The 25,171-nt window shown below is 37.8% G+C and overlaps 1 protein-coding gene across 1 annotated transcript; it reads left to right on the forward strand.

The window, feature by feature from the left end:
• The first annotated feature begins 6,555 nt into the window (after nucleotides 1-6,555).
• Nucleotides 6,556-24,900, forward strand: slc6a1b (solute carrier family 6 member 1b). Its single transcript, XM_012869330.3, has 15 exons — nucleotides 6,556-6,969; nucleotides 8,200-8,618; nucleotides 8,921-9,052; nucleotides 9,551-9,651; nucleotides 10,066-10,175; nucleotides 10,583-10,715; nucleotides 11,346-11,480; nucleotides 13,439-13,542; nucleotides 14,015-14,139; nucleotides 14,547-14,659; nucleotides 14,897-15,028; nucleotides 18,072-18,174; nucleotides 18,283-18,383; nucleotides 19,063-19,230; nucleotides 20,875-24,900. The coding sequence occupies exons 2-15, from the start codon at nucleotides 8,372-8,374 to the stop codon at nucleotides 20,986-20,988; spliced, it is 1,818 nt and encodes a 605-aa protein (XP_012724784.2). The 5' UTR covers nucleotides 6,556-6,969; nucleotides 8,200-8,371; the 3' UTR covers nucleotides 20,989-24,900.
• The last annotated feature ends 271 nt before the right edge of the window (nucleotides 24,901-25,171 follow it).

Here is a 25,171-nt window from a genome sequence, read left to right on the forward strand (position 1 = left end):
ACTAATGCAAAATAAAATTCTTTGCAAAGCTTTTTATGAGATTCTAAACCGGCATAGGATATGTGAATAAAATGTGTTATAGATGTGCATGATTACAAAACACTACAGTCTGTATTTGCGCTGTCACAATGTGTATCACCCTTTTGTCTTTTCCGCATGAAGAGAAATTTGCTGTATAGCTTCAGAGCATCACTTTTGTCCCCTGTGCCATAGTAGCAAAATCGACAGGAGGCCAGCTGTCAGCCTGTTTGTTTGCCTCCCTGCTCTACTCTCTATTACTACCACCTCCTTCTGTAATTACAAGCCTCAGTGCACACAAGCTCACCATCAGGTGGGGCCAGGGCCACAAGCACAGACCCACCAGCCCTCTCTTCAGTGAGGCATTTTCAATCTCCCCCCATGTGAAAGCTACAGTCCGAAGGGAAGCATTTTGCACTTCAGAGGGGCCATGGCCTGCAGGCTAACCAGCAAGATGGACTTAGAAATATTACATTTAGTTTCATATTTAAATGTTAGCTCACCAATAAGTGGTTCACCATCTGAGCATTCTTTCCTTTCCCTTCTATTTTTTCTGTTTGTTTTTTTGCCCTGTGTCAGATGAAAGATGCGGAACAGGTGAGTAGAGGGATGCAAGCAAAGGAAGAAAAGGAGATAGCCAGATTTCATAGTGGACTGTAAAAAAGGCTCACTTTTTTCTATGTTTTTAGTGCAGTTTATTATGACACTGCACCATGACAGGGCAGACATGTCACGTAGTGTTAAGATCAAACAGAGTTGTAGCCAAAAAAATTAAAAAGAGAAGCTATGATTCAGTGCAAAAAGATTATTTCCCCCTGAACATTAAATATTTCTCATGTTAAAGTCACAAGCTTTACAGATTTTATTGAGATGTTACGGGATAGACAATACAAAGTTATGCATAATTTTGAATATATTTTTTAAAATAAAGTTTTCAACATTTTTGTGAAAAAGATGCAGGGCTGCCATTTGTATTGAACCCACTTCAAAATTATAGCCTTAGAAAAATGTAATATAAGAAATTTTTTCAAGAAGTTCACTAATTAGTAAATAGTATCCATATTTGTGTATTATAATTTCTGTGTAAATACAACTGTTCTGCGAAGGCCTCAAAGGTCTTTTAGGGAACATTATAGAAAAAGTGCATCATGTAAAAGAACACAGCAGACAAGGCAGAGATAAAGTGGTGAAGATGTTTAAAGTAGGGTTAGGTTATAACACAATGTCGAAAGCTTTAAAAATCCCACAAAGCACTGCTCAGTTCCATTACCCAAGGAAAGAAAGAGTATGGCTCAACTACAAACCTATAAAGGCATTGAATGACTGGGAACTAAACAAAACACAAAATAAACTAAAATGACTGCACCTAAAGAGCAAAAATTGACATAGAAATTATCAAAACACAGACCAAAAGCAAACACCCATGGTTCCTAACGTGAATGGGTAAAAGAAAATTTGATCTAAAGATAAAGACAGACTTAGAGCTGTATGCAACAAAATGTGGTTCTATAAAGTGTTATCCCAGATGTGTGAATACAAATGCCCACCTCAGTTTACATGACATTTAAAGTAAAGAAATGTAGAAAACCATGTATTATCTGTATTCTACTTTACAGGATAAATACCTAATTTATCCTAGCTAGCATAGCTCTAGATTCCAACCCGTTTGTGTTTCTAACAGATTTCCCCCACTCAGCGACACACCCACTGAGAAAAGGGACTTTGGTAATTGGCAGCTCCATAGTCTGAAACATTGCACTAGAAACACCAGGGACCATAGTCAAATGCCTGCCAGGGGCCAGAACGGACGACATCAAATTCTACCTGAAACTGCTTGCTAACAATACGCATAAATACAGTAAAATTTTTATTCACGCTTTTTAATGACACCCAATTACGCTAATAGGTCACCAAAGTTAGTCTCGCTTCGGTGTGTAAGTTTGCTAAAAGAATGTCGGACTCCGTAATTTTCTCTGGTCTCCTGCCTGATCTGACCTGTGATGACATGTTTAGCCGCATCTCATCATTCAACAGCTGATTGTCTAGGTGGTGTCCCGAAAACGACTTGGGCCACATTGATAACTGGTGAACTTTCTGGGGAAAACTTGGTCTGATCCATAGACATGGCATCCATCCATCTTTGGATGGTGCAGCTGTTCTTTCTAGGAATCTGGCCAGATTTATTAGTTCTCCAAAATGCCGACAAACCAGAGTCCAGATCAGGAAGCAGAGCCGTAGTTTAAAACACCTCTCTGCAGCTTCTGTACTGTTACCCACCCATTACCCCATTGAGACAGTGTCTTTCCCACGGCCAAAACTAAAAAGATTAAAAACTGATCTAAAAAGAAGCAAATCATAAAAATCTCATGAGAATCAATACGACTCAACTTGAACCAAAAAATAAAACAATTAAATGCGGTTTATTAAATATATTGATCTCTCCCCCAAAGACTTTATTTAATGAATTAATTTCTGATAATCAGATTGATTTTTGTCTCAAAGAAACCTGGTTGCAAGAGGACTACGTTAGTATGAATGAGTCAACTCCCCCTAATTATTTAAATTTCCACATTCAAGAAGGAGGAGTAGCAACCATCTTTCAGTCTGATTTATTATTTAGTCCCAGGCCAATTAATAGTCACCATGTCTTGATGACATCAAAACCTGGATGAGTTTAAATGTTCTGCTTTTAAGTTCTGACAAGGCAGCAGTTGTGATCTTTGGACCAGAGTCGTCAAAAAATAAACCTCTTAATAAATCACCTAATCTAGATGGCATTAAATTGGCATCTGGTAATAAAGTAGAAAAACAAAAACTGGGTGTTATTTTTACCAAGACATGTCATTTAAATCCCATATTAAATAGGTTTCCATGGATCCCTATTTTCACCTCCGGAATATTGCCACAGTTAGAAATACTGTGATGCTGAAAAACTACTCCATGCATTTGTTACTTCAAGGCTGGACTATTGTAATTCTTTACTCTCAGGAAGTCCACAAATCAAAAATGCTGCAGCAAGAGTTCTGATGAAAATCAACAAGAGGGATCATATTTCTCCAATTTTAGCTTGCCTTCATTGGCTTCCTGTTAAATCAAGAATAGAATTTTAAATTCTCCTTCTCACATATAAAGCCCTTAATAATCAAGCTCCATCATATATCAGAGCTCTGATTACCCCGTATGTTCCTAACAGAGCACTTCGCTCTCAGACTGCAGGTCTGCTGGTGGTTCCTAGAGTCTCGAAAGTAGAATGGGAGGCAGATCCTTTAGTTATCAGGCTCATCTCCTGTGGAACAAACTCCCAATTATGGTCAATGAGGCAGACACCCTGTCTACTTTTAAGACTAGGCTTAAAACTTTACTTTTTGACAAAGCTTATAGTTAGAGTGGCTTAGGTTACCTTGAGCTTTTTCTTTAGTTATGCTGCTGTAGGCTTAGGCTGCTGTAGGACATCCAGGTCTAGTTTTCTCACTCTGCTGAGTTCTCCTACTGTTCTCCAATTTGCGTTTATTTAAACTTTTAACTTTTTGCTCTCTTTGTAGTAGGTACACCTGGTCTGGCTCTCTGTTAGCTGCAACATCATCCAGGGAAGACAGATCACCCGCTATTACCATGTAACATAGAAAGGATTCTTGGATCAATGTGTGCTTCTGTGCTTTTGTGTCTCTGCTCTGTCTTCTCTAACCCCCAGTAGGTCGAGGTAGATGACCGTTCACACTGAGCCTGGATCTGCTGGAGGTTTTCCTCCCTGTTAAAGTGGAGTTTTCCTCTCCACTGTCGTTTCATGCATGCTCAGTATGAGGGATTGCTGCAAAGCCATGGACAATGCAGACGACTGTCCACTGTAGTTCTACGCTCTTTCAGGAGGAGTGAATGCTGCTTGTCAAGACTTGATGCAATCTACTGGGTTTCCTTGGATAGGATTTTTTTTTTTTACCAATCTGTATGATTTGATTGAATTTTACTGTGTAAAGTGCCTTTAGATGACGGGTTGTGAATCGGCCCTATATAAATAAAATTTAATTGATTGATAAAATACATTGGCATTTATTGTTGCAATGGGCCTAAATGATAAGAGGTTGCGGTGTTTTTTTACATACCAAAATAGGGTCATGTTTCTAAACCAAAGCAGAGAGACAAAAACAACTTATGTTTACTTCAATGAAAACCAGAAATCCAACATGGGTGTTTTGTTCAATATGAGTCACATTCCCAAAGGCTGCTCAGCAGTCATATTTGTTTTAGCATTGTTTTGAATATAAGTTATTCTTAAGATGTAAACTTTAACTCTTAAGCCACAAGAGAGTCTAATCTTCCTCTGAGACCTCAATATTTTATCTCGATGTAGGAGTTAAAGTCAGCATTAAGTCTTCTCATTTGGGATGTTCCACAAGGGTATTTCGTTTTGGGAGACAGCGGGCTAAGAAGATTATGAGCACAGTTTTCAATTTATCTCACACACCCTGTCTCGTTTTTATTGGCTGGGACCCTCTTATCATGTTTTGCCAGGAGCAGCATAAGCCACCGGCATCTTCCTCTCAGTGGCTGTAATGGGTACAGCATTATTTTTACCCTAAATATGACCTTTTTAAATGATTTTCTTCCTATGAATGACTTAAAATTTAAATGGATGGAAGTTGAAACTCTCAAAGAGTGGTTTTGGGTTATTAAAGGCAGTTAAAGCTACACCCATCCCAGACTTTTCTGTAAAATTAACCAAACTCACTTCAATTTAGTTTGTCATATATAAAACAAAAAGTTTTTTTTTCCATTTGCTTTGATAATCTGTAATTTAAAACATAATTTATTCTAAGTAAAATATATACCGTACCAAAAACAAGCTGCCACATGCACACACTTCTGGTTTCATCATAACGGGCAACAAATCAGATTGTATTGTTTTGATTCTTGTTACCTGTTTTTAATCAAATTGCCCTTTGGGATTGTTTAAATGTATTCTGTAGCCCTGCAGCAAAATATGTTTTATGTTTTGAAAGCCCCAATATGGATTCCAAAGTACTTGGCAACGATAAAATCAATGGAAGTGTTTCTTAAAGAAGACCAGGGCTTACTGGGTTAGTAACCAGATTTCACTCTCAAAAATCTTAGTGATCATTCCAAGCTAAGTTGGTATAAATACTATGTGGTCTGGCTGAGTTGCTGCATCTAGATCATTTATGAGGGCCAGCGATGTTTCCAGCAGAACTATTGAATTAAACACAGTTTATGCAAAAAAAATATTAACAATTAGCTTAGTTCTACCAGTTATCCCCACCAGATTGTGCAGTACAGCTTTTACCATCACTACCATGATGGGTGATGGTTTTTATATGTGGACGATATGACTCACTAACCAGGGCAACTGTCAGGGGCTCCCTCCAGCACAGTATCAGCATTATGTGGCTGTTATGTTGATTAAGTAGTAAGAAAACATGGATAATGGTAAATTAACTAGTTTTTAATGTGTAATTTGTTTCCACTGTTTCGATACAAGCCCGGGCAACGTTTGATATTCATAGCCTATATTCTAAAATACTTAGATACTAAGACACTTGGTATACTTAGATACTTAGTATACTCGGCAAGAATACTAAATTCTAGCAGATAGAGTATGTATTATTTAAAACACAAATAATAATAATAATAATAATAATAATAATAATAATAATAATAATAATAATAATAGCTGAAAGCAAAAAAGTTTTAAGTTTAAAAGATGATCGAAAGGTAGGAAAGACTAATAATTGAGTTCAATTGCAGGGGTTACTACAAAATAAATGTTTGTTAAAGGCTAAAAGTATGGAGGAAACTATAGGGGTAGTGGTGGGCTGATAGTGGGGGCTTAGTAGGGGACAGAGAAGAATAGGCTTACCCATGTTGTCATTCATCCAAGAACCATCACTGGTTCGAGTCAACATCAGAGGGAAGAAGTAAGAAAAAGTGTCACTTCACAGACAATTCACATAACCATTTAAGGTGTTATAATCAAAGTAAAACCATTTGTATTAGCTCCAGCATCCACAGCAGCATCCATTAGGACATGGGTGTCCTTTCAAGTTAAGCCTTGTCTCAAAAATGTAATTTTAGTAATTTTGTATTGTAATTACAACCCAAAAGCAACTTGATTGCTTTAGAATATCTTTGTAAATCAGCTAAAACTCCAGCGTGTTTTGTGCCTCTTGTGATGTCATCAAACTAAATACAAACTAGACACTATTTTATTTCCTCAGTGTGCGTTTTAAAAACTATTAATTACAATGAAATCCTGCAGTGGATATCAATAGGTTATAACCCAGCTGTGTTTCTAATATAGTGTGCATTTGTTGAAGAAAAAAATATATCACTTGGTAATATCTTTAAACTTTCTATTTATAACCAGAGGGGATTTTGGGCAAAGGTACTATGTCAACCTTAAAAGTCGTTATAGTGCATCAATTGGGCCCTACAGAGTCTGAAAGGAGGAGAGAGGGTGGGACAGAGAGAGAAATTCCTATGTGTGGAAAAAAAGAGGTTGCATCAGTAAGGATATAAAACCTTGAGACAAGAGGATGCTCCTCTCTCAAACCCGCTGCCATCTCTGTGGCGGATATGTTGGAGTTGGGGTGGGTCGACTTTGAGGTGACATTGACGCTATGTAGATGAGAGTGAGAACCCTGCGCTCCATGTTACGTCCCTGCAAGCTTCAACTCAAACGGCGGCAGCTCCTTTCCCGGTCTTCTCTCCCTGCCTCTCTTTCAGCACCACTCCTTTAAGGACAGCACCTCACTCTCAAGCACGCACTTGGCCACCACCATCTCCCTCCTTCAGGATCAAATGTCTGCCCCTTGACGACGGATGCAAAGTTTCCACCTTGGTTTTGTCTACTGCAAGTAAAAGGAAGTAACTTTTTTGGGGAAACATTGGATATTTTCCCGGCGGGAAACGGTCGCTCCAACAAGCTGTGATTTCACTGTAAGTGGAATATTATTATGTATACAATGTTTTTTTTTTTTTAAGAAAACAGGGGAAATATGTATTCATTGGAATGATATTCAAAAGCGAGGTGTATCAGGACATCGCCACCTCCAGATGCGCTAAATTTGGCAAGGCGTGCAGATTTGCGGATGCTCTTCTTTCGAGGCAGACAAATTTTACAGGGACTATTACTTTTTGTAAATTTATGAACTATGTTTCTAACGTCAAGTATGAAATTAAACCCGGGTGTTCCGCAAAAAAAGCAATGCACGTAATGTCTTTGTTTAGAGAACAACCCATGTGTGCGTCTTAGATGCACATTTTACGCACATTTTGAGTTACATTAGCTTCATAAACGTTATTATACATATGAAGCATATTTCTAAGGCAACCAGAAACATTTTTGATCCTGCTTTGCTTCGTGCCGCTCCAATTACGCACCAAGCGGAGACCAAATTGAGAGCGCTCCGTCTTTCTCCCACTCACTTTTCAAAGAAAATGTGTTTCGAATACAAAAATCGAGTATCTTATCTAACACTGAAATCAACAAACGTATATTTTGGAAATTTAAGATCGGATGTTAGTTTTAGTAAATTATACTGATTAATTACGGAATGAACCTGTATTGTTGTTGATGGACAAAAGATGGCTGTCAAAGGTGCAGTCTTTATAGAGAGTTATTAGCCTCTCCAGGTGATTAAGTAGACGTGGGCTTTGCGACTGCGACTCCTAAATGTGTTTAATTGCTCTGCTCTCGTACCAGAGCAGTGGGAAGTGGGCCATTGAATGTAGAGCACAATGAATCAAGGACAAGAGCAGGGCTCTAAATTTCTTCTAACACGGATTCACTTCAGGCCATAAAAAGTGATTCTTGCTTGGGGAGAATTTTTTTTTTTTTTTTTTATCTCGGGTAGTTCACTTACCGCTTGTCGCATTTTCCCCCTGAAGAAATTACAATTAATATTTGCATAATGCATTTTGAAAGCGTAAAACTATGATTTTATCCCCTGTCAATTATAAAGCAGGGGGGGATATAAATGCATTTTTAAAAAGCGACACAGATTTAAAAAAGGACAGGGGAAAAGGATCTTCTAAAAAAAAAAATGCCTTTCCTTGATACCCAAACATAAGTTATGACTAACATCAGAAAATGCTTGATTTGTCAATTTTCCTGTTAAATTTGTAGTTTTTAAAAGTATTTTGACCTGTCCACCTCTTTGTTTTCAGGGTCTCTGACACGTCGTCCTTAATCATCATTCACAGACCCTCGATCTTCCCTCCTCTCTCGGCTTTTCTCTGGGGACCACTAGTGCGGGACGGATACGCTGCGCTCTGCCTGGACTGGTGCTAAAACCACCACCTTTCCGCCGTTTAGGACTTTCAGCCACAGACCGTCATCATGGCCACAAACGGGACCAAAGCCTCGGACGGACACGTCTTAACCGAGACGGTGAACGATGCGCCCAGCACCACGCCAAACGACAAACCCAAAACGCTGGTGGTGAAGGTGCAGAAGACGAAAAAGGACATACCCGAGAGAGAAACGTGGGGTGGAAAATTTGACTTTCTTCTCTCTTGTGTCGGATACGCAATCGGACTCGGAAACGTGTGGAGATTTCCTTACTTGTGTGGGAAAAACGGCGGAGGTAATCAGGATTTTTTTTCTTCTTCACTATTTTCGACAAACACCAAAACGGAATGTAAAGGTCAAAAAGTCGAGAGTCTGATTCTGGAGAGTTTGAAATAAATGAGTTCTTAAATGTATCTTCTCAACAACAACGCCGTGAGTAATTGCGCCCGAGCAGAAATAAGAGAAAATCTGCGCGTTTTTCTGGGTGCAACCTCAAACCAAATACTCCCTTTACCAAGTAACTTGTTGGATTATTTTGAAAAATAATGGCCGATGATTTCATGATTCACACACCTTTGCTTCTCACCTCTCATCCAGGGGCCTTCTTGATTCCCTACTTTTTGACGCTGGTATTTGCTGGCATGCCCTTGTTCTTTCTGGAGACGGCTCTTGGTCAGTACACTTCTATTGGAGGTCTGGGAGTGTGGAAGTTGGCCCCAATTTTCAAAGGTAACAAAATACATTAATAATCTTAGCTGGATGTTTATATTATACACGTTACTGCTGTGTTCTTAGATAGAAAACCTTTTACCAACTCACATTCTGGACCAATTTGACTGTACTCTATTATAACTAGGACTCAACAGAAAATTTTGAGAAAGTAATTGAATCCAAACCTATCTGTATGATTGTATCGTACTGGTTTGATGTGAGTATATAAATTGAATTGGACGTGTTTGCCTTGTAAAGTGCCTCGAGGTGGCATTTGTTGTGATCTGTGGCCGTATAAACAAAATGAGTTGAAAGGAATTTAATTAACTAGGCTGAATACAGGTTTTGTCTGAGTGGCATGCACTAAAAGGAAATGGATAAGAGACAAAGCTGAAAAAGTTTTTATTTAAATTGTCAGAGTCAGAATAGAAATGTACCGTTTCAAATATTTGTTCTTTGTTTATTTGCTTTTTAGCATAGATTTAACATTGTGCCTCTATTTTTTGATTGTTGCAGGTGTGGGTATGGCTGCTGCCGTGCTGTCTTTTTGGCTCAATATTTATTACATTGTAATCATTGCCTGGGCTATTTACTATCTGTACAACTCCTTCACCGCTGTGAGTATATTCACTCTGTAAATTCACAACACCCCACCTCTTTTGTAATTCAAAGCATAATTGTTCTTTTTAATGTATCTTTACACATTGTAATTTACTTTATTCATCTGGCAGGCTGCTTGCCAGAATCTCTTATGTAAGGCTGAACAACCCTTTAACAGAGTATGACTTTTATCACTTCCTTTCCTGCATAATTAGTGCCTCACACAAGGTATTGATAAATGCATTCTGCGATGAAGCATTCACTTCACTGAGAAAACCATGAAATCTCAATGTCCCAAATGAGCATCACGGTCTTGGCTGCTTGACAGCCTGAAAGAATGGGACCCAGTGGTGGGAGAGTGGTTGGAGGAAAAAAAGAGCTGTCTCCCTCTCTCTATGTGTGTGTTTTTTTTTTCTTTTCCTGATTTCCAGGACCTGCCATGGAAGACATGTGGCAATCCCTGGAACACAGATCGCTGCTACACCAACTACACCATTGCGGACACAACAAACCTCACCAGTGCTGTGGTGGAGTTCTGGGAGTAAGTTTGACATTTGAGTCTCCTGAGTCTGAAATGTTATGAACAGATTACGTCCGATAAGGTAATTTCCCCGCCAGTGAGGGTGAGGAAAGGTCAGATCGTTCATTTGGCAATATACATGTGATGAGCCAAATCCTTCAACAGGGAATTTGCTTCAAGAAGTGATGAAAAATAAAAGTGCACATACAACAAATCACCTGAGACAGACGAAAACAAAAAATAAAGATAAGAGAAGCATGATTCCTCTTGATCATGTGGCCTCTGCGATGCTTTAGGGGAAGAAAGTAAAGCTTTTTGTGAATATCTAGACAAGTGCTTGCATATTTTTTAGCATGCACCCATTGCATGTATGAAATTCATGTTACTCACATGCATTACAGTAGGACCACTTTACTTTTTTGCTGCAGACGTAACATGCACCAGCTGACGGACGGTTTGGAGAAGCCCGGGGAGGTCAGGATTCCACTGGCTATCACGCTTGCCATTGCATGGGTGCTCGTCTATTTCTGTATCTGGAAAGGGGTCAGCTGGACAGGCAAAGTGAGTAGACAAAGATGATGGAGATATAAACACAGTTCTAGAAATACTATAGTATGCAATGAATAAAAGACTCATGACCATCTTGTGGGTAATATTAGTGACACTTTGTGCTTCAGTTTTTAAGAACGTACGCATTAATTTGTATATGTTCTTGGATTACACCCAAAATATGTTCAAGAAACAATTTTATTGCAAATTCCTGTTCTTATTCTTCACAAAAATATATGAAACAACATAAAGAAAACTCTTGAATTTGAAGAATTGAGTGTATTTGCATATTTTAAAAAAACATCAGTGTCCTTCCCATTTTAATGACTTATTAAGTTGGTTTCCTCTTGAATGACTTCAGTAGATTTGACTTTGAGGGCATAGGTGTAAAACTGGTTCAGATGACAAGGTGAGAGTGCACTGGGAGTGCGCTGAACCCACTCATTCTGGGGTCATTTTGCCTCAGAGGAAGGGCTGACTGGGGCACTGCAGTGCTGTGGGAATGGTGCCACAGTAACATGTTAAATTGATATGCTGAGCTGCATAGCTTTCCTGGAGAGCAAATATACCTAATGCAACGTTTAGCTGTCAGCTATAGCTTACAGAATTTAAAGATCACTCTAACAATAATGTTTCTCACAGGTAGTCTACTTCTCGGCAACATACCCTTACTTTATGCTGTTCATCCTGTTTTGCCGTGGGGTCACTCTGCCTGGAGCTTTTGATGGGATTCGCTTCTACATCACACCAGACTTTCAGAAACTCAAGGAGTCTGAGGTGAGCTTTTTGAGGTATTGTTTTTTTTTTCTCTCAGAAAGAAACACAGCTATATAACATAAACTACAGCATAAGTAGTTCCAGAGGAGGAGCTGTGCCAGAAATCGGATGCGTTTACTTTTTTGCGTAAAGTTGCCAGATTTGTGGATAAATTAAAGGGATACAACTCTACAGGTCTCTTTATGGAAGAGCATTCAAAGTGCAAATATCTATTGCATACTATAAAAGAATTCACATTAAACATTTGACATTTTTGTTGTGTACAACTACATACATGGTTTTCCAAATATTTTCCAAAAAGAAACCTTTAACAAATAACCCGCATCTCTATTATTCCCCTTTACACTGTGTCCCTCAAATAAAGTGCAAACAGCTAACTTCAGAGGTTACAAATTAGTGGACTTCAGGATAAATACAGCTTTTCTGTGAAGGCATTAGAGCTAGGTTAGAGAACTTCAGTGAACTAACAGCATCGTAAACACCTAGGAACATACCTAGAGACATAGTAGACACGTCAGGAATAGAATCTCGTGACAGTCTTATAATTTGTGTTACTGTATACTACAACATATTGAACATCTCATAGAGCACTGTTCAATCCATCAACTGAAATTTGTAAGATATTCACACAGCTGCAAAGCTTCCAAAACATGGTCATCCACTTAAACTTACAGGTCAGGCGGGGAGAAGCAGCCTAGAAGCTCTGGAGGAGCTGCAGATATCTGTAGTTTAGGTCGAAGAATCTGATGACAGGACAGCAGATTATTAATGCACACCACAAATCATACATTTTGAAAGAGTGACAACTAGAAAGCTATTCTTGCAAGAAAGTCAAGATGAGTCTCATTTAGAGTTTACCACAATGCAAGTTGGGGATGCAGGCAAACACGTGGAAGAAGGTGCTCTGTTCAGATGAAAGCAAACTACATTTTGATATACATGTGAAAAGCTATGTGGGACAGAAAACTACTACCATAGATCACCCTAAATACAAAAACTCCACAATGGAACAGGAGTGGCATCAGTATGCTGTGGGGATGCTGTTCTCCAGAAGGCACAGGAAAAAACAAAACAAAAAAGGCAATAAAGGCACAGAAAAGCTGGTCAGGGTAGATAGATCAAAACATACGTATGTGTTACAATGGCCTAGTCAACTTCAGAGCTGAATCCAACTGGGTATTTGTGGCATGACTTGATAAATTTATGTTCTGAGATGCTGCGTAAACGTTAGCTGCTTAACAGAAATGTTTGGCTCAAAGTTTTGTGAATCTAGTAGAGACATTAACCAAAACGAAGAACATATGTAATAGCAGTGAAATAAGGGTTCTACAAAGTACTTAGCCTGGAGGTTTAATACATATGCAAACATATTTGTTTTAGATTTTCATTTGTAAAAAAAATAACATTGTATGCTTTTTCTTTCATATTATAGTTGTTTCAAAATGTATAATACTCTCTCATATAAAATCCTAGTAAAATACATTAAAGTTAAAGATAAATCTTAGATAAAGATAAAGTTTGTTTTTGTGGTGAGTATTTTCCAAAGCATTATGAATACAGATAAATACAATACAATACAACCCAAGGTTAACTATAAAAGAGAATAAAAAAGAATTTGGCAGATAAAATCATTGGCCAAAATTAAAAACAAATGCAGCCAATATTTGAACTGATTCACTCCTGAACATCACTATTGAACATGAGGTAAAACTACATTTTTACTGTTGTGAAAATGAGACCAGGTATAAATGGGAAACAATCTAAAAAGAGTGAATTAGATAGTATTGGAGATAATTTTCTTTCCTATTACTGTTTAATGTTTAAACATAGATAAAAATTTGTATATCAATCCATATAGTTAAAATTTTAGAAAAATGTCTCAACACAAACAGAAATGTATACAGTTTACTCATTTATACGTAGTGACTTTGACATGTTTTCTAATCCCCATGTGTCAGGTATGGCTCGATGCTGCCACACAGATCTTCTTTTCCTATGGCTTGGGATTAGGCTCTTTGATTGCTCTTGGCAGCTACAATCCCTTTAATAATAACGTCTACAGGTAGGCGACAAAAATATGCAACTGAAGGTATCTGTTCAAATGAAATGTTGACATACTGTTCCAATCACCCACAAAGCATTTTTATAGAAATTTTGCTTTTATGTCAATGATACATTTAAAACCTTTTTTTGGACAATTTAACTTTTGACCACGCAGGATTAACGGTTTATCCATTTTGGTGGTTGTTTATTCCCAAACAATGTGTAATGTTTTAAGTGTCTCATGCCCAGTCAACTGAAAGGGTAAAAAACAGTCAGGGGTAAAAGTGCATATATTGAATAATATCAACATCAACTGCTATTTAAAAAAAAGGTAAACACTAAGTGTATTCAGCTGCTGTGGTTCTACAAAAACGCAAAATGGCTTTCAGCTTAACCCACCCCCCTGCTTACGTCTCTCCAATGTGTGACGGGATGATAAGGAATTGATACAGGCGTAACAATGGCCGCCCGTCTTTGTCTCTCCCCTGCAGAGATTCTATCATTGTCTGCTGCATCAACTCCTTCACCAGTATGTTCGCCGGCTTTGTCATCTTTTCCATTGTGGGATTCATGTCTTACGTAACAAAGAGGCCAATCGCTGATGTGGCAGCCTCAGGTAATTGCAATCAATGCTGGAGCTCAATACGGGCAGTAGACACAAGAAGAAGCTATTACATATATATGGGGAAAATAAATTGTTAATTTGATTGTATTTGCTACACTGCCATCAAAAAAACATAATAGGAAATTCAGTAAAATAGTGGCACATTTTGTGTTTATTGCTAGATGAAGTAAAAAAAAATGTTATACACCTGTGTTTAAATGGTAGCTTGGTCTTAGATATTTCACAGTCTTTTCTTTTTTCTCCAGTATTTTTTCTGCATTGTTCCAATTACTTAGCCTTTGGTGAATTCTGAATTTAAACATACAATTATTTTATTTATTTATGGATATTCAAATATACACGTGTTTAATACCTTTACCACCACAGATTGGGGCTAAAGGTAATTTATCCTATTTCAGGACCTGGCCTGGCATTTCTGGCATATCCAGAAGCTGTCACCCAGCTCCCCATCTCTCCACTCTGGGCTATACTGTTTTTCTCTATGCTGCTGATGCTGGGAATCGACAGCCAGGTGAAAATAATCCAGTAAACATGGTCTGCTTTTGAGACCATGGCAATACCTACTAGATTAAAATTATTTTTTAAAGTTCTAACTCACAATGATCGTGACCTTTCACAGAACACTATTCTTTTCAATTATAAACTAAATAGTTTGCTATAATGTTTTAATTTGTGTACTAAAATCGTTGCAATTATTTTATTGTGACAGCAGTGTGTTAAGTAACACAGTTTTGAAATGGCTCTGCAGTTCTGCACGGTGGAAGGATTCATCACTGCACTGGTTGATGAGTTTCCTCACATCCTCCGGAAACGTAGAGAAATCTTCATCGCTATCGTCTGCCTTATTTCTTACATTATTGGGCTGTCCAACATTACACAGGTAAATATTTATATTTTTTACTGACATGAAATCTCTGTATGGTGTTTTGCAAAGGGTATAATTAGGGGATTCTGTTGTGCTCCTGGGGGGGTTTCAGTATCCATGTTAGTATCGATGGTAACACTTGAAGGGCTGTGAATCTGAGGACTGACTGCCCACATCTCAATACGAGCGGTGTTTTGCTTTTGGACTTCTTTGCCAGACATTGGATGCACATAAAAAGCACAATTCTTGAGCTTTTGGGACTTTGTTGGCTCTTTGGATTACTAAAGCAGTTGACAGGTAGTGGATGACCAGAAGAACTGTGATTTCTGTGGTCACAAAAGTGAAAAACTAGGTTTGCGAGGAATTCAAAGATGCATTGCAGTTGGTCTCGCAGAAGTTATTGAAGAACTGTTTGGCTTATTTAAAAAAGGAAACTAAATACCACCTCTATCTGTTATTTGGGTTGGTAAATGAATAGTCTTGCTGTGTCCTCACCAATGTTGAGGTTGCTGAGGGAGTTAAAACGGTCTTCAGCCGCATACTAAAGGTCTACGTATTATTGTGATGCCATGGTTGACAGACCTCTTCAATGTCTTAGGAAGAGTGGGATTAAGTGGCAGACTGGGATGGAATCCTACTTTTTGAGAAAGGGGAATATGGAGTATGTTTAAACTTTTCACCCTTCCTGGGAGTTAACGTTTTGCGTGTCATGTTGAAAAGAAGCTCTGACTGAATCTTGGACTCATGAGTGTCAGTGGGGCTTTTTTTCTAGTTGTGCAATAATGACCTGGATATTAACCCTTTTGGAATCACTAAGTGGGTTAAGATGAGTTTGGATGTTTGGTCCAGATGTGTTTTGTGAATCTTCACATGGCATTTAACTATGTTCTCCAAGCCATTTTGTAAAGGGTCCTGCTAGAGTACAGGGTACTAGGGTTGCTTTTAAGTGCTATCTGGGCCTTGCACAATCAAAGCCAAAACTGTGTCTGCATCATCCGCATAATGTTAAGCTTGTTTCAAGTGCAGGTTGGCTTCAACCAGGGTCGCCCCTTGGCACAGATCATGTTTGTGGTGTTCATTGGCAGGATTTGAAAGCATAGTTGTGGAGAGAAGGGTGTCTGGTTAGGCAATGTCAGGGTTCCATCATGGGATTTTGCTTAATGGTTCTGTTGGCATCTTCAGATTGTGACCTTAAGCGTTTGTGAGTGCTTTGCAGCCAAGTCTGCAGTTGCCAAGACGAGAGTCAGATTCCCTGACTGGGGCTATGGATCCTTCCTCCAGTTTAGGCATTAGTCTTTGCTTCAAATATCTTGGTTTTGTTCACAAGTGGTGATGGGATCAAGCAGGAGATAGATGGACTGATTAGCACCCCATCTACATTACTGAAGGTTTGACCCAGTCTGTTGTGGTTAAGAAAAAGGTGAGCCAAAAACAGAGCTCTCAATTTACGTCTAAGATCCAGCTCCCACCTATGATCATGCAATATGGGTCATGACCAAAAGATCGAGATTCTATATAGTAGTGGCTGAAATTAGCTTCCTTCAAAAGGTGGCTGTAGTTTGCCTTGGAGATTGGGTGCAGAGTTCTGTAATCCAGGTGGGGGAGTATAAAGCTGATGCTTGAGGTGGTGCATACATACTTTCAAGAAGGCTCCTGGGTACCCCTTTTGAAGGTTCAAGGCATGTTCCATTGGAAGGATACCCAGGGACAGACCCAGAGAGAGCTGTAGGGACTATATGTTCTTTGTGGTTTGGGAACACCTAAAGAAACCTCAGAATGAAATTAAACAGTTGCTGGGGACGTGGACGTTTAGGTTCCCCAATGGACTTATTCCCCAACTGACCTGATCTCAGATAAGCAAAAGCTGATGGATTGCTAGCTGGTTGGCTAGCTGGCTGGATGGATAGTTGGTTCTTTTGTAAACATGTTGAATCTGACATTGTGTTTTCCATCTCCAGTAATGAAAAGGTGCTTGTTTTACTGTTAGTTGCTATAATTTTCAGCTCCCACTTGGCAGTCCCCAGATTCCCATGCTAACAGTTTAATAAAATACTTAAAGTTAAAGACTAAGTTTATAAGGAAAAGAACTAAAAGAACCCAAACAACTGCTTAATCCCTCATGGGGTCGTGGGGGTTGCTGGTGCCTATCTCCATATATATATAAATATATATATATATTTCTCATGCAGGATATAAACCTGCATATCTAATGAGAGATTTATAAGTTTAAGGAGTTTATTATTTTTCATGACCCACTGAAATATCCACAGTAAATTTTCGATAGTTTTTTAAAAATCAATTACTAACGCTACTTGAACCATGTTACATGGAGTCTTGAGTCCTAGATGTACAACACTATTTCCAAATGAATGCCTGTAAAAAGATAAACCACTGGGAAGGATTGTGGTAATGCATAAAACTCAAAGGTTAAATAATCCCACTATTCTTGCAATGCTTGATTCTAGCAGGAACTGTGCACACTCATCACATTTGACATTGTAATAACTCTGTACCTGTATGTACTAAATAGCCACAGTATCATATAGGTTACAAGTCAGACACTGAAAAAAATCCCTAAAATACTGTCCGTCACTGCTTCCCACCAGCCATAGATCAGGCTTACACTTTATACTGCATTTTTCCTTGCAGTATTTTTCAACTGCAGACTGTCAAGTCAAGTTTATTTGTATAGCACATTTCAGCAGCAAGGCGGTTCAAAGTGCTTTACATCATGAAAACATAAAAGCATCATAAACACTTAAAAATGGTCACCAGTTGTGAGACCAGTAACAACATTAAATTGTAGCAAGTGAAAACATCAGTACACATGAAATAACTTGGTCAATGGTCCTATTATTATGGGCAGAAAACAAACAACTGGTGGCTTTTCAGCTTCTCAGTGTTTCTGCTAATTTGCAGTTTTCTGGAAGTTTGTTCTTAGGAACAAATTTGGCACACGCTCACTGTGTGCTGATGCAGACAGTTACATCTTGTGTTTGAAGTTCTTCTGTTTTTAGCTGTCTCACAGTCTTCTTTGCTCTTCTCCCTTCATTTACAGGGTGGGTTGTATGTGTTTAAGCTGTTTGACTACTACTCAGCAAGTGGAATGTCCCTGCTCTTCCTGGTCTTTTTTGAGTGTATCTCAATTTCGTGGTTCTATGGTGAGCAATTCATTTGTTATAGTAATGTATGTAATAGGGACCTAAGTCCCAAGAGTCCCATCATGTATTAGGAAGAAAGTATTCATTTTCTTTGTTTTCTACTTGCAGGTGTGAACAAATTCTTTGACAACATTGAGGAAATGATTGGTTACAGGCCCTGCCTTTGGTGGAAGGCCTGCTGGGTCGTTTTCACTCCTCTCATCGTGGCTGTAAGTGTTACTTGTTGTTAACCAACCCTTACGGTGGACTAGGACTGTTACACATTTTGTCACGTTACAAACCCAACTTCCAGTGTGTTTTATTGGGATTTTATCAGAGAGATCAACACAAACTCGCACACGTTTGTGAAGGTAAAGGCAAAGTATAGATGACTATACCCTTATCTATGATCAACATTTATCAAAGAAACATCCAAGAGGCACATGGCAATCTGGAGCAGAGATTCACAGCTCATGTGGAAAAATCTGTTGGGAGGACAGCTGTTAGTCATACACTCAACACATTTGTTCTTTGTTGAAGATTGACAAGGACAGAGTCATTTTAAAAAGGAAAGCAATAAAAGGCCCCCTTGATGGCTTCTTACAAGCCATGTGGGACACAAAGGAAGGAAGTGGAAGGCGGTGGTTTGATAAGATGAAACCAAAACTGAGCTTTGTGTCCTTCATGCAAAATACCACATGTGGCAGAAAACTAACACTTTGCGCATCAAGCCAAACACCATCTCCACTGTAAAACATGATGTCGGTCGTATCATGCTGTGGAAATATTTTTCTTCAGCTAGGCCAGGAAAGTTTTACAGAGTTAATTGGAATATTGATTGTGTTAAACATGGCAAGATATCTGTCAGTGTAAGATGCTGAGATAATTTCTATCATGTCTATTCTCCAGGGAGTCTTCTTGTTCAGTGCTGTGCAGATGGTTCCCCTTACAATGGGAGATTATGTGTTCCCATCCTGGGGTCAGGGAGTCGGCTGGTTAATGGCCCTATCCTCCATGATTCTCATCCCTGGGTACATGGGCTACATGTTCCTCACTCTCAAAGGCACTTATAAAGAGGTAAGATTGTATCATCATATGTAGATTTGGCCTAATGTTTCTTGTATTTCTGTATTTGTTGTGTTTCTGTACTCTGTGCACCACCCCTTTGTTTAAAGAAGGTGGCAAGTTAAGCCCTGAATCCTTGACAAATGTCTGTAATCTGCAGCTAAGAGGACAATATTGTCAGTTTCTAGTGGGTTACTAGAAGTAAAAGGTATTTTTTAAAGATACCCTCTTTTACCTACTCTATAGTGATTTAGGTTGACAAATTAAGGTTTTATAAAAACAAAATCAAGTTAGGGATACTTTACTACAAAGACAGACTGGAATATATTTATCTAGAATCAACGGTAAAGTTATGTTTGTTGCCAAGAAGCCAAAATGTACCCAAAAGTGAATGAAAAAATGCTGAACTCTGCTTGGTCTTATTTTGTTCTGAGGATTAAAACCATTCTCCGGCACCATGATTGAATAGTTTTTAATGAGCAAACTCACAAGCATGCTTGATAGAGAAATAATAAACTGAAATGAAGAGCGGGACTGTGATAAAAGGATTAGTGAAAGAAAAATAATTAGTTGCGTAAAGCAGTTTTTCATGGCTTTCTGTTTCAACAACCACTGAGCTCTTAGAAAATCATCTGCAGCAAAGTAATGCAGTGCAATTTCATTGACCGGCTGTCTTAATCAATAACAGACAAAACTTTTTTTTAGCTTAACATTTACATTATGCAACTCCCAGTGACATACATAGCTTACAGCCTCTGGTGTGTGAATAAGTGGACCGTAATTGCAGGCATTGCAAAAGAAGCTATCAGAGGCGAAATGCAGCTGTCAGATCCTGCAGTACCAGCTGATGGCTGATTGTGTAATTGCAGCAATCAGGCAACTGAACGCGGCTCTACTTTCAGGCCGACACTTAGTTTCACAAACACTCCATTAACAGGACTGCAGAAGCATGCAGTCCAGCACTATTGGAAAACTTCAAGTTGTAAAAAATTTGGTTACATTTTATTGACAATTTTTCATTATGTTTGCAGATGTGCAGCCAATGTTCATTGGTCTCCTTCCTTCTAATACAAGCCCTTATTTAAAAGCAATGTTTTGTGATCATTTCTGAATTTTTTAAACTCTTCTCAGACCTATTACATTTTCAGTTCAATTAAAAATAAACAGACATCATCTAGCATGTGAGAATAATGACAAAGGAAAAAACATAAACTAATCAAAATCATATCTTTGTGGGAAAACAGTTAGTCTAGTCAAATGAATGTTGAACACTTGATGGCCATAACTCCTAAAGGTAATTTTCTCCAACTAAACAGCATTACACCATCAATATACCTACTGTGTAGCATAGTGGTGGCAGCATCATGGCTGTTTTTATTTCTGGACCTTCAGAAAAGTAGTTCAGCACTTATGCAAGTACTTTTATTGTATTTAATTTTTACCCCTAAAAGATTTTAGCTTGTTTTTCAGTTACCTAACAGGCTATAGGTTATGTCAAAGAGGGTAAATAATGTGATATAAGTTATCTTGGTTTCATTTATTTAATCAAAAGTTTTAACAACTTTGAAGACTTATAATCCATTGTAAAGTGTATGACAACCTCAGTTATGTCAGCAGGAAAACAGTCTTTTCTAATCCACCTGATCCTCTTCTCAGCGTCTGCGCATGATGTTCAAACCTTTGTCACTGGTGAAGGCTCAGGAAAATGGTCCAGATCAGCAGGCGGAAAGCCAGAATCAGAACCCTGCCAATGAGGAAGCCTACATCTAAAAAGAAATAACTAAGCTCTGCCTGCCTCTCTGTTTGAACGGCCAGACCGGCGCTGCACCGTAATCAAGGTTGGGAACAACCACTAGACTTCTACGTCTGCTTTTATTCACCTACCTCCTGGGGACATGTGAAACCAACCTGATTACATGGTTATTTTTAAGGGGGTTATTCTGTTTGTTTATTTTTATAATACAGAGTTATAAAACTTATGAAGAAGAAAAGAATACCCAGCACAGTTGTTGTGATATTTTGAATTTCATTATGCAAAAGTTTAGCCTTCTTAGAAAAGCAAATGTGATCTAGAAAACTACTGTACATTGAATATATGTAATTTAAATCGGAAGGCCCTCACTGATTCAATAATATCACTATGAAAACTATAATTAATCAACTAAACTCAAAATACTGTACAAAGAAAACTGTGAGTAAAGTGTATTTTATTTTATAAAGGAGATAAATACTTTACATTGAATAAAGTGTAGCTGTTAAGTAAAAGTAAAATTCTATGGATTTAAAGTTTAATATAGATCAATTTCAAGCAAAGACAATATGGGAATGTGCAACAGGTAAGGCCAAATCTGCTTGTATGTGTAAATTATATCTTAGCCAGACTATCACTCCCTTGCAGAATCCTGCACCTCTTCGGAAATGTTTACCACTTATGTCGGGGACTACATTAGAAAAGCACAAGTACCGTGTGGTATTTTGAATACTTCTTTTTGGCATGACTGAAACCTGTGACAACAGCAAAAATAACTTATATAGAACACTTAGCAAGAGACTGTTATGACTGTTTTGTTTTCTAAAGACCAATTAATTTGTATGATGTCTGAATCTCTGTTCAAGGTCATTTTCTTAGATCATTTTCTATATGTGAACGCGAGAAGGACCAAATTGCTCTCTATGGTATGAACAAGTGCAGGCGTTTTACCTGCAAAGGAAATACAGATCAAATAAAGCACCCTTTTGATGCAGAAAAGCAATAGTTAGGAAAAATAAAACAGCATCAGTGTACAAGCACAAGGTTATTCTATGGACTAAAGCCTCTAATACAAAAAGTATAGCCATTGTAGAAATCCCACAGTTGCTCTTTGCTCTTTACAATTCCATTTTGAGAGCAATTATTTAGAAAATGTATATTTTTAAGTGACTGAGGGATGGTTAAGTGGGAACAAAGTACTGTGTGAAGCAGTTGTTGCCTTCTGCTGTGATTGGTGTCCTGCGTTGGCGGTAGTAAAAGGGATTCCTGTGACAGCTACCGATATTCTGCCTGTCCTTGTTTACTTGTATATCTGTTTAGTAACCCACTCCTCAGGAACATATGTAGATGTGACAAAACTGTTTTAGACATCAACCTGATTCACTGAAATAATTATTACTCTATTTAGAAAATGTAGTCATTGAAACCCTGAAACTGTTTCTGTCCGAAAAACCATGAAGAGCTGAATAGTAAAATGTCTTTGTGAATAGATGCTCCAGGACAGACAGAAAAAGATGGATCCCAGTTTTGGGCTATCTGGTTTTTATCACGTGTAATAAATAGGCATGGGCCGGTATGAAGGTCTCCTTGAGTGAAAATATCACAGAATTATTGTATATTTAAAATAATTTATTTAAACAAAACAAAATAAATAATTTAAACAAAAATATATAACATGATCTAGTCATTTTATTTAAAGAAAAATAGAAACCTACAGCAGCCAAAATAATATAGCAATTACTACAGTTTTAGTCAAATTAATTTCCCATTACAAGCAGAGCCACTTCAGTATATAGCATGCTGTCCAAGTAATACAATCTTAGTGGATTTGTGTTTTTAAAAAACAATACTACAACAAGACTTGGGCATTTTAAGTTTGTTGTTTCATGACCCCCATTAACAACCAAAAATATTTTTCATTGGTACTGCTTGCTTGGTTGAAGGGTGGGGCTTAATTATGTTTCATTTTGACTCAGAAGTTGAAATATTGAGTTTACAGTTTGGAAAATCAGCAGAAATGTCCCTAAAGGTTTGAATTCTGAAAGGGAAATTCAAAAGTTTCTCGACAATCTTGATGTCAAAATCCAGTATGGCTAGCAAGAAGATAAAATGTAGTTATTAGGGATTAGTTGAGGTAAACTAGTACTACATGGATCTTATTTATTGAAAAACAATTGGATAACTAGAGTTTAAAGGTACACAATATAGAGAAATATACTACAATCCTTCTAGCTTTTATTGGTAGTTGACGCTATCCTGGTTAATGAGTATGTCAATTAGCAAATGCCACTGTGTTACGAAGTTACCCTGCAACATGGTTAAACTGGGATTGACATCATTCCCAGACCGAAGTTGAGATTTCAGACTGAACTGAATGCAGCATAAGTATTCAATCCCATACATATTGGCACTTTACCTGACAAATACCAAAACTTCTTCTGAGTACCACTAAAGGCAGCCTGAGTTACATCAGTGGCACTTTTACCACACTTTAATAAGAACTGAATATTTATTCATTGTTATTTAGATTTGAATACAAAGAGTATTATTATATATTATGTTTTCTTCTCATTCTGCATAGTTTGTGTAACCCAAGTCCCTGTTGAAGTATAACAAACTGATGTTAGCCTGATAATTAGTCAGGCTTAGGTAGTCACATTGGAATCAGCTGCGTGACAGAGATGCAGCTCACAACGTGTTAGCTTTAGTTTAAAACAGTCTTAACTAGATAAAAGTAATGGCTGGGGCTCCTTTAGTTTCCACATAAGTCTGTGATTTGTTCAACCAGAAATATTTCCAAACAGTTGGACTTGTCTTTCTTATAAGCAAGGAAAAAGTGTTGCAGCCTTTTTTCAAATCCCTGTGGTCCCGTAAAAGGGACGTCGGCAGAGGGGTGTAGTTGTGATACTCTGCCCTCCGTACAGCCAAAAACTACAATCACTCTGGCACTTTCTCGAGCACCTCATCAAAAGGATTTAAACCCGTAGGAAGATGTTTGAATAAAAATCATGCGGTTTTGTAATCATAACCTTTTGGAACCATGAACTAGCTTGATGCCGGCAACCTGCCCATGCCTATTCTGGAATTGTCCTTCTGAAACAAGTGTATATTTATAATTCGGTAATACCCAGAGTGAGGAACTTTCCTTTAGTCAGAGGACAAAGCACTGGTAGCACAACAAAACACAAATGCAGGCCATACAGGCTAGCAACACTAAAACTATAAAAATATTACATAAATATTTATACTTGATTCTGTAAAGGAAGAATCCTTTGCTTTCAAGCAAAAGAAAACATAGATTCTAACTTAATCATAAACCACTAACGTCAAAGTGACAAAGAAGGATCAAGACAATATGCTTTTATGGCAGCTACATGCGACAGGTATCAGGCTGAATCAGTCCCGTTTCTTAAAACTTTACTTGCTTATTTTTTAAAGATATGTGAATCAAAATGTGCAATGACACAAGGTTTCCATAAATTTTGTATAAAGTTACCATACTGCAGTTTCTCTCTTGAATGATGTTGTAAACTGGATTGTGTACTACATGTATCTGTGAATGTCTGTATACGCCCAGTTTTTCTTTTATTCTGTCTAAATGTTAAATGGAAAAAAAAATGTGACATTTTTTTTTTGCCGTTTTCTGCAATAATACTGTCTCAGAAACTAAGGTACATATCTCGCTCCACTGTAAAAATGACAACAACAATAAGAGAATAGAGTAATAATACAGAGATAATAATAATAATGTAATAGAAATGTCTAGTCAGGGAATATTGTTTTGTATATTTTTAGCTGTTACATGGGCCTAATGTAAAATATTATATGTAAAAAAATATAATAAATGTCTTTAGATAGTGTTCTATGAAAAAGCATGATTGCTATATATGTTATCTGCAAAATTAAATAAAGATCTATAGATTATAAAGTCAGGACTGTGTCATTTTCAGTGCATCTGTTTCAACCACTCTTGGCCAGCTTTGATAAAATACATAATGGTTGCATTATAAAACTATTTCACTTTGTGTAATGGATGGCACTTTTTGAGTACCTCCAAACTGTAGCTTAAAATGTACAAACGCACTCTTAAAATGCTCTCATTGAGATGGCTGCTGACCCGCTTGGTAATATGCTAATGCTCTATTTATTACATAAGTAGAAATGAATATGAAATCAGCCCCATCATCTCCAAAGATGCTGGAT

This window comes from Fundulus heteroclitus, chromosome 20, assembly GCF_011125445.2.
Source record: "Fundulus heteroclitus isolate FHET01 chromosome 20, MU-UCD_Fhet_4.1, whole genome shotgun sequence".
Taxonomy (NCBI): Eukaryota; Metazoa; Chordata; class Actinopteri; order Cyprinodontiformes; family Fundulidae; genus Fundulus; species Fundulus heteroclitus.

Coding starts and splice junctions, on each gene's coding strand:
- slc6a1b (XM_012869330.3), top strand. CDS start 8,372: ATGGCCACAAACGGGACCAAAGCCTCGGACGGACACGTCTTAACCGAG. Junction 8,619..8,920: donor GTGTGGGAAAAACGGCGGAG/GTAATCAGGATT, acceptor CCTCTCATCCAG/GGGCCTTCTTGATTCCCTAC. Junction 9,053..9,550: donor GTTGGCCCCAATTTTCAAAG/GTAACAAAATAC, acceptor TGATTGTTGCAG/GTGTGGGTATGGCTGCTGCC.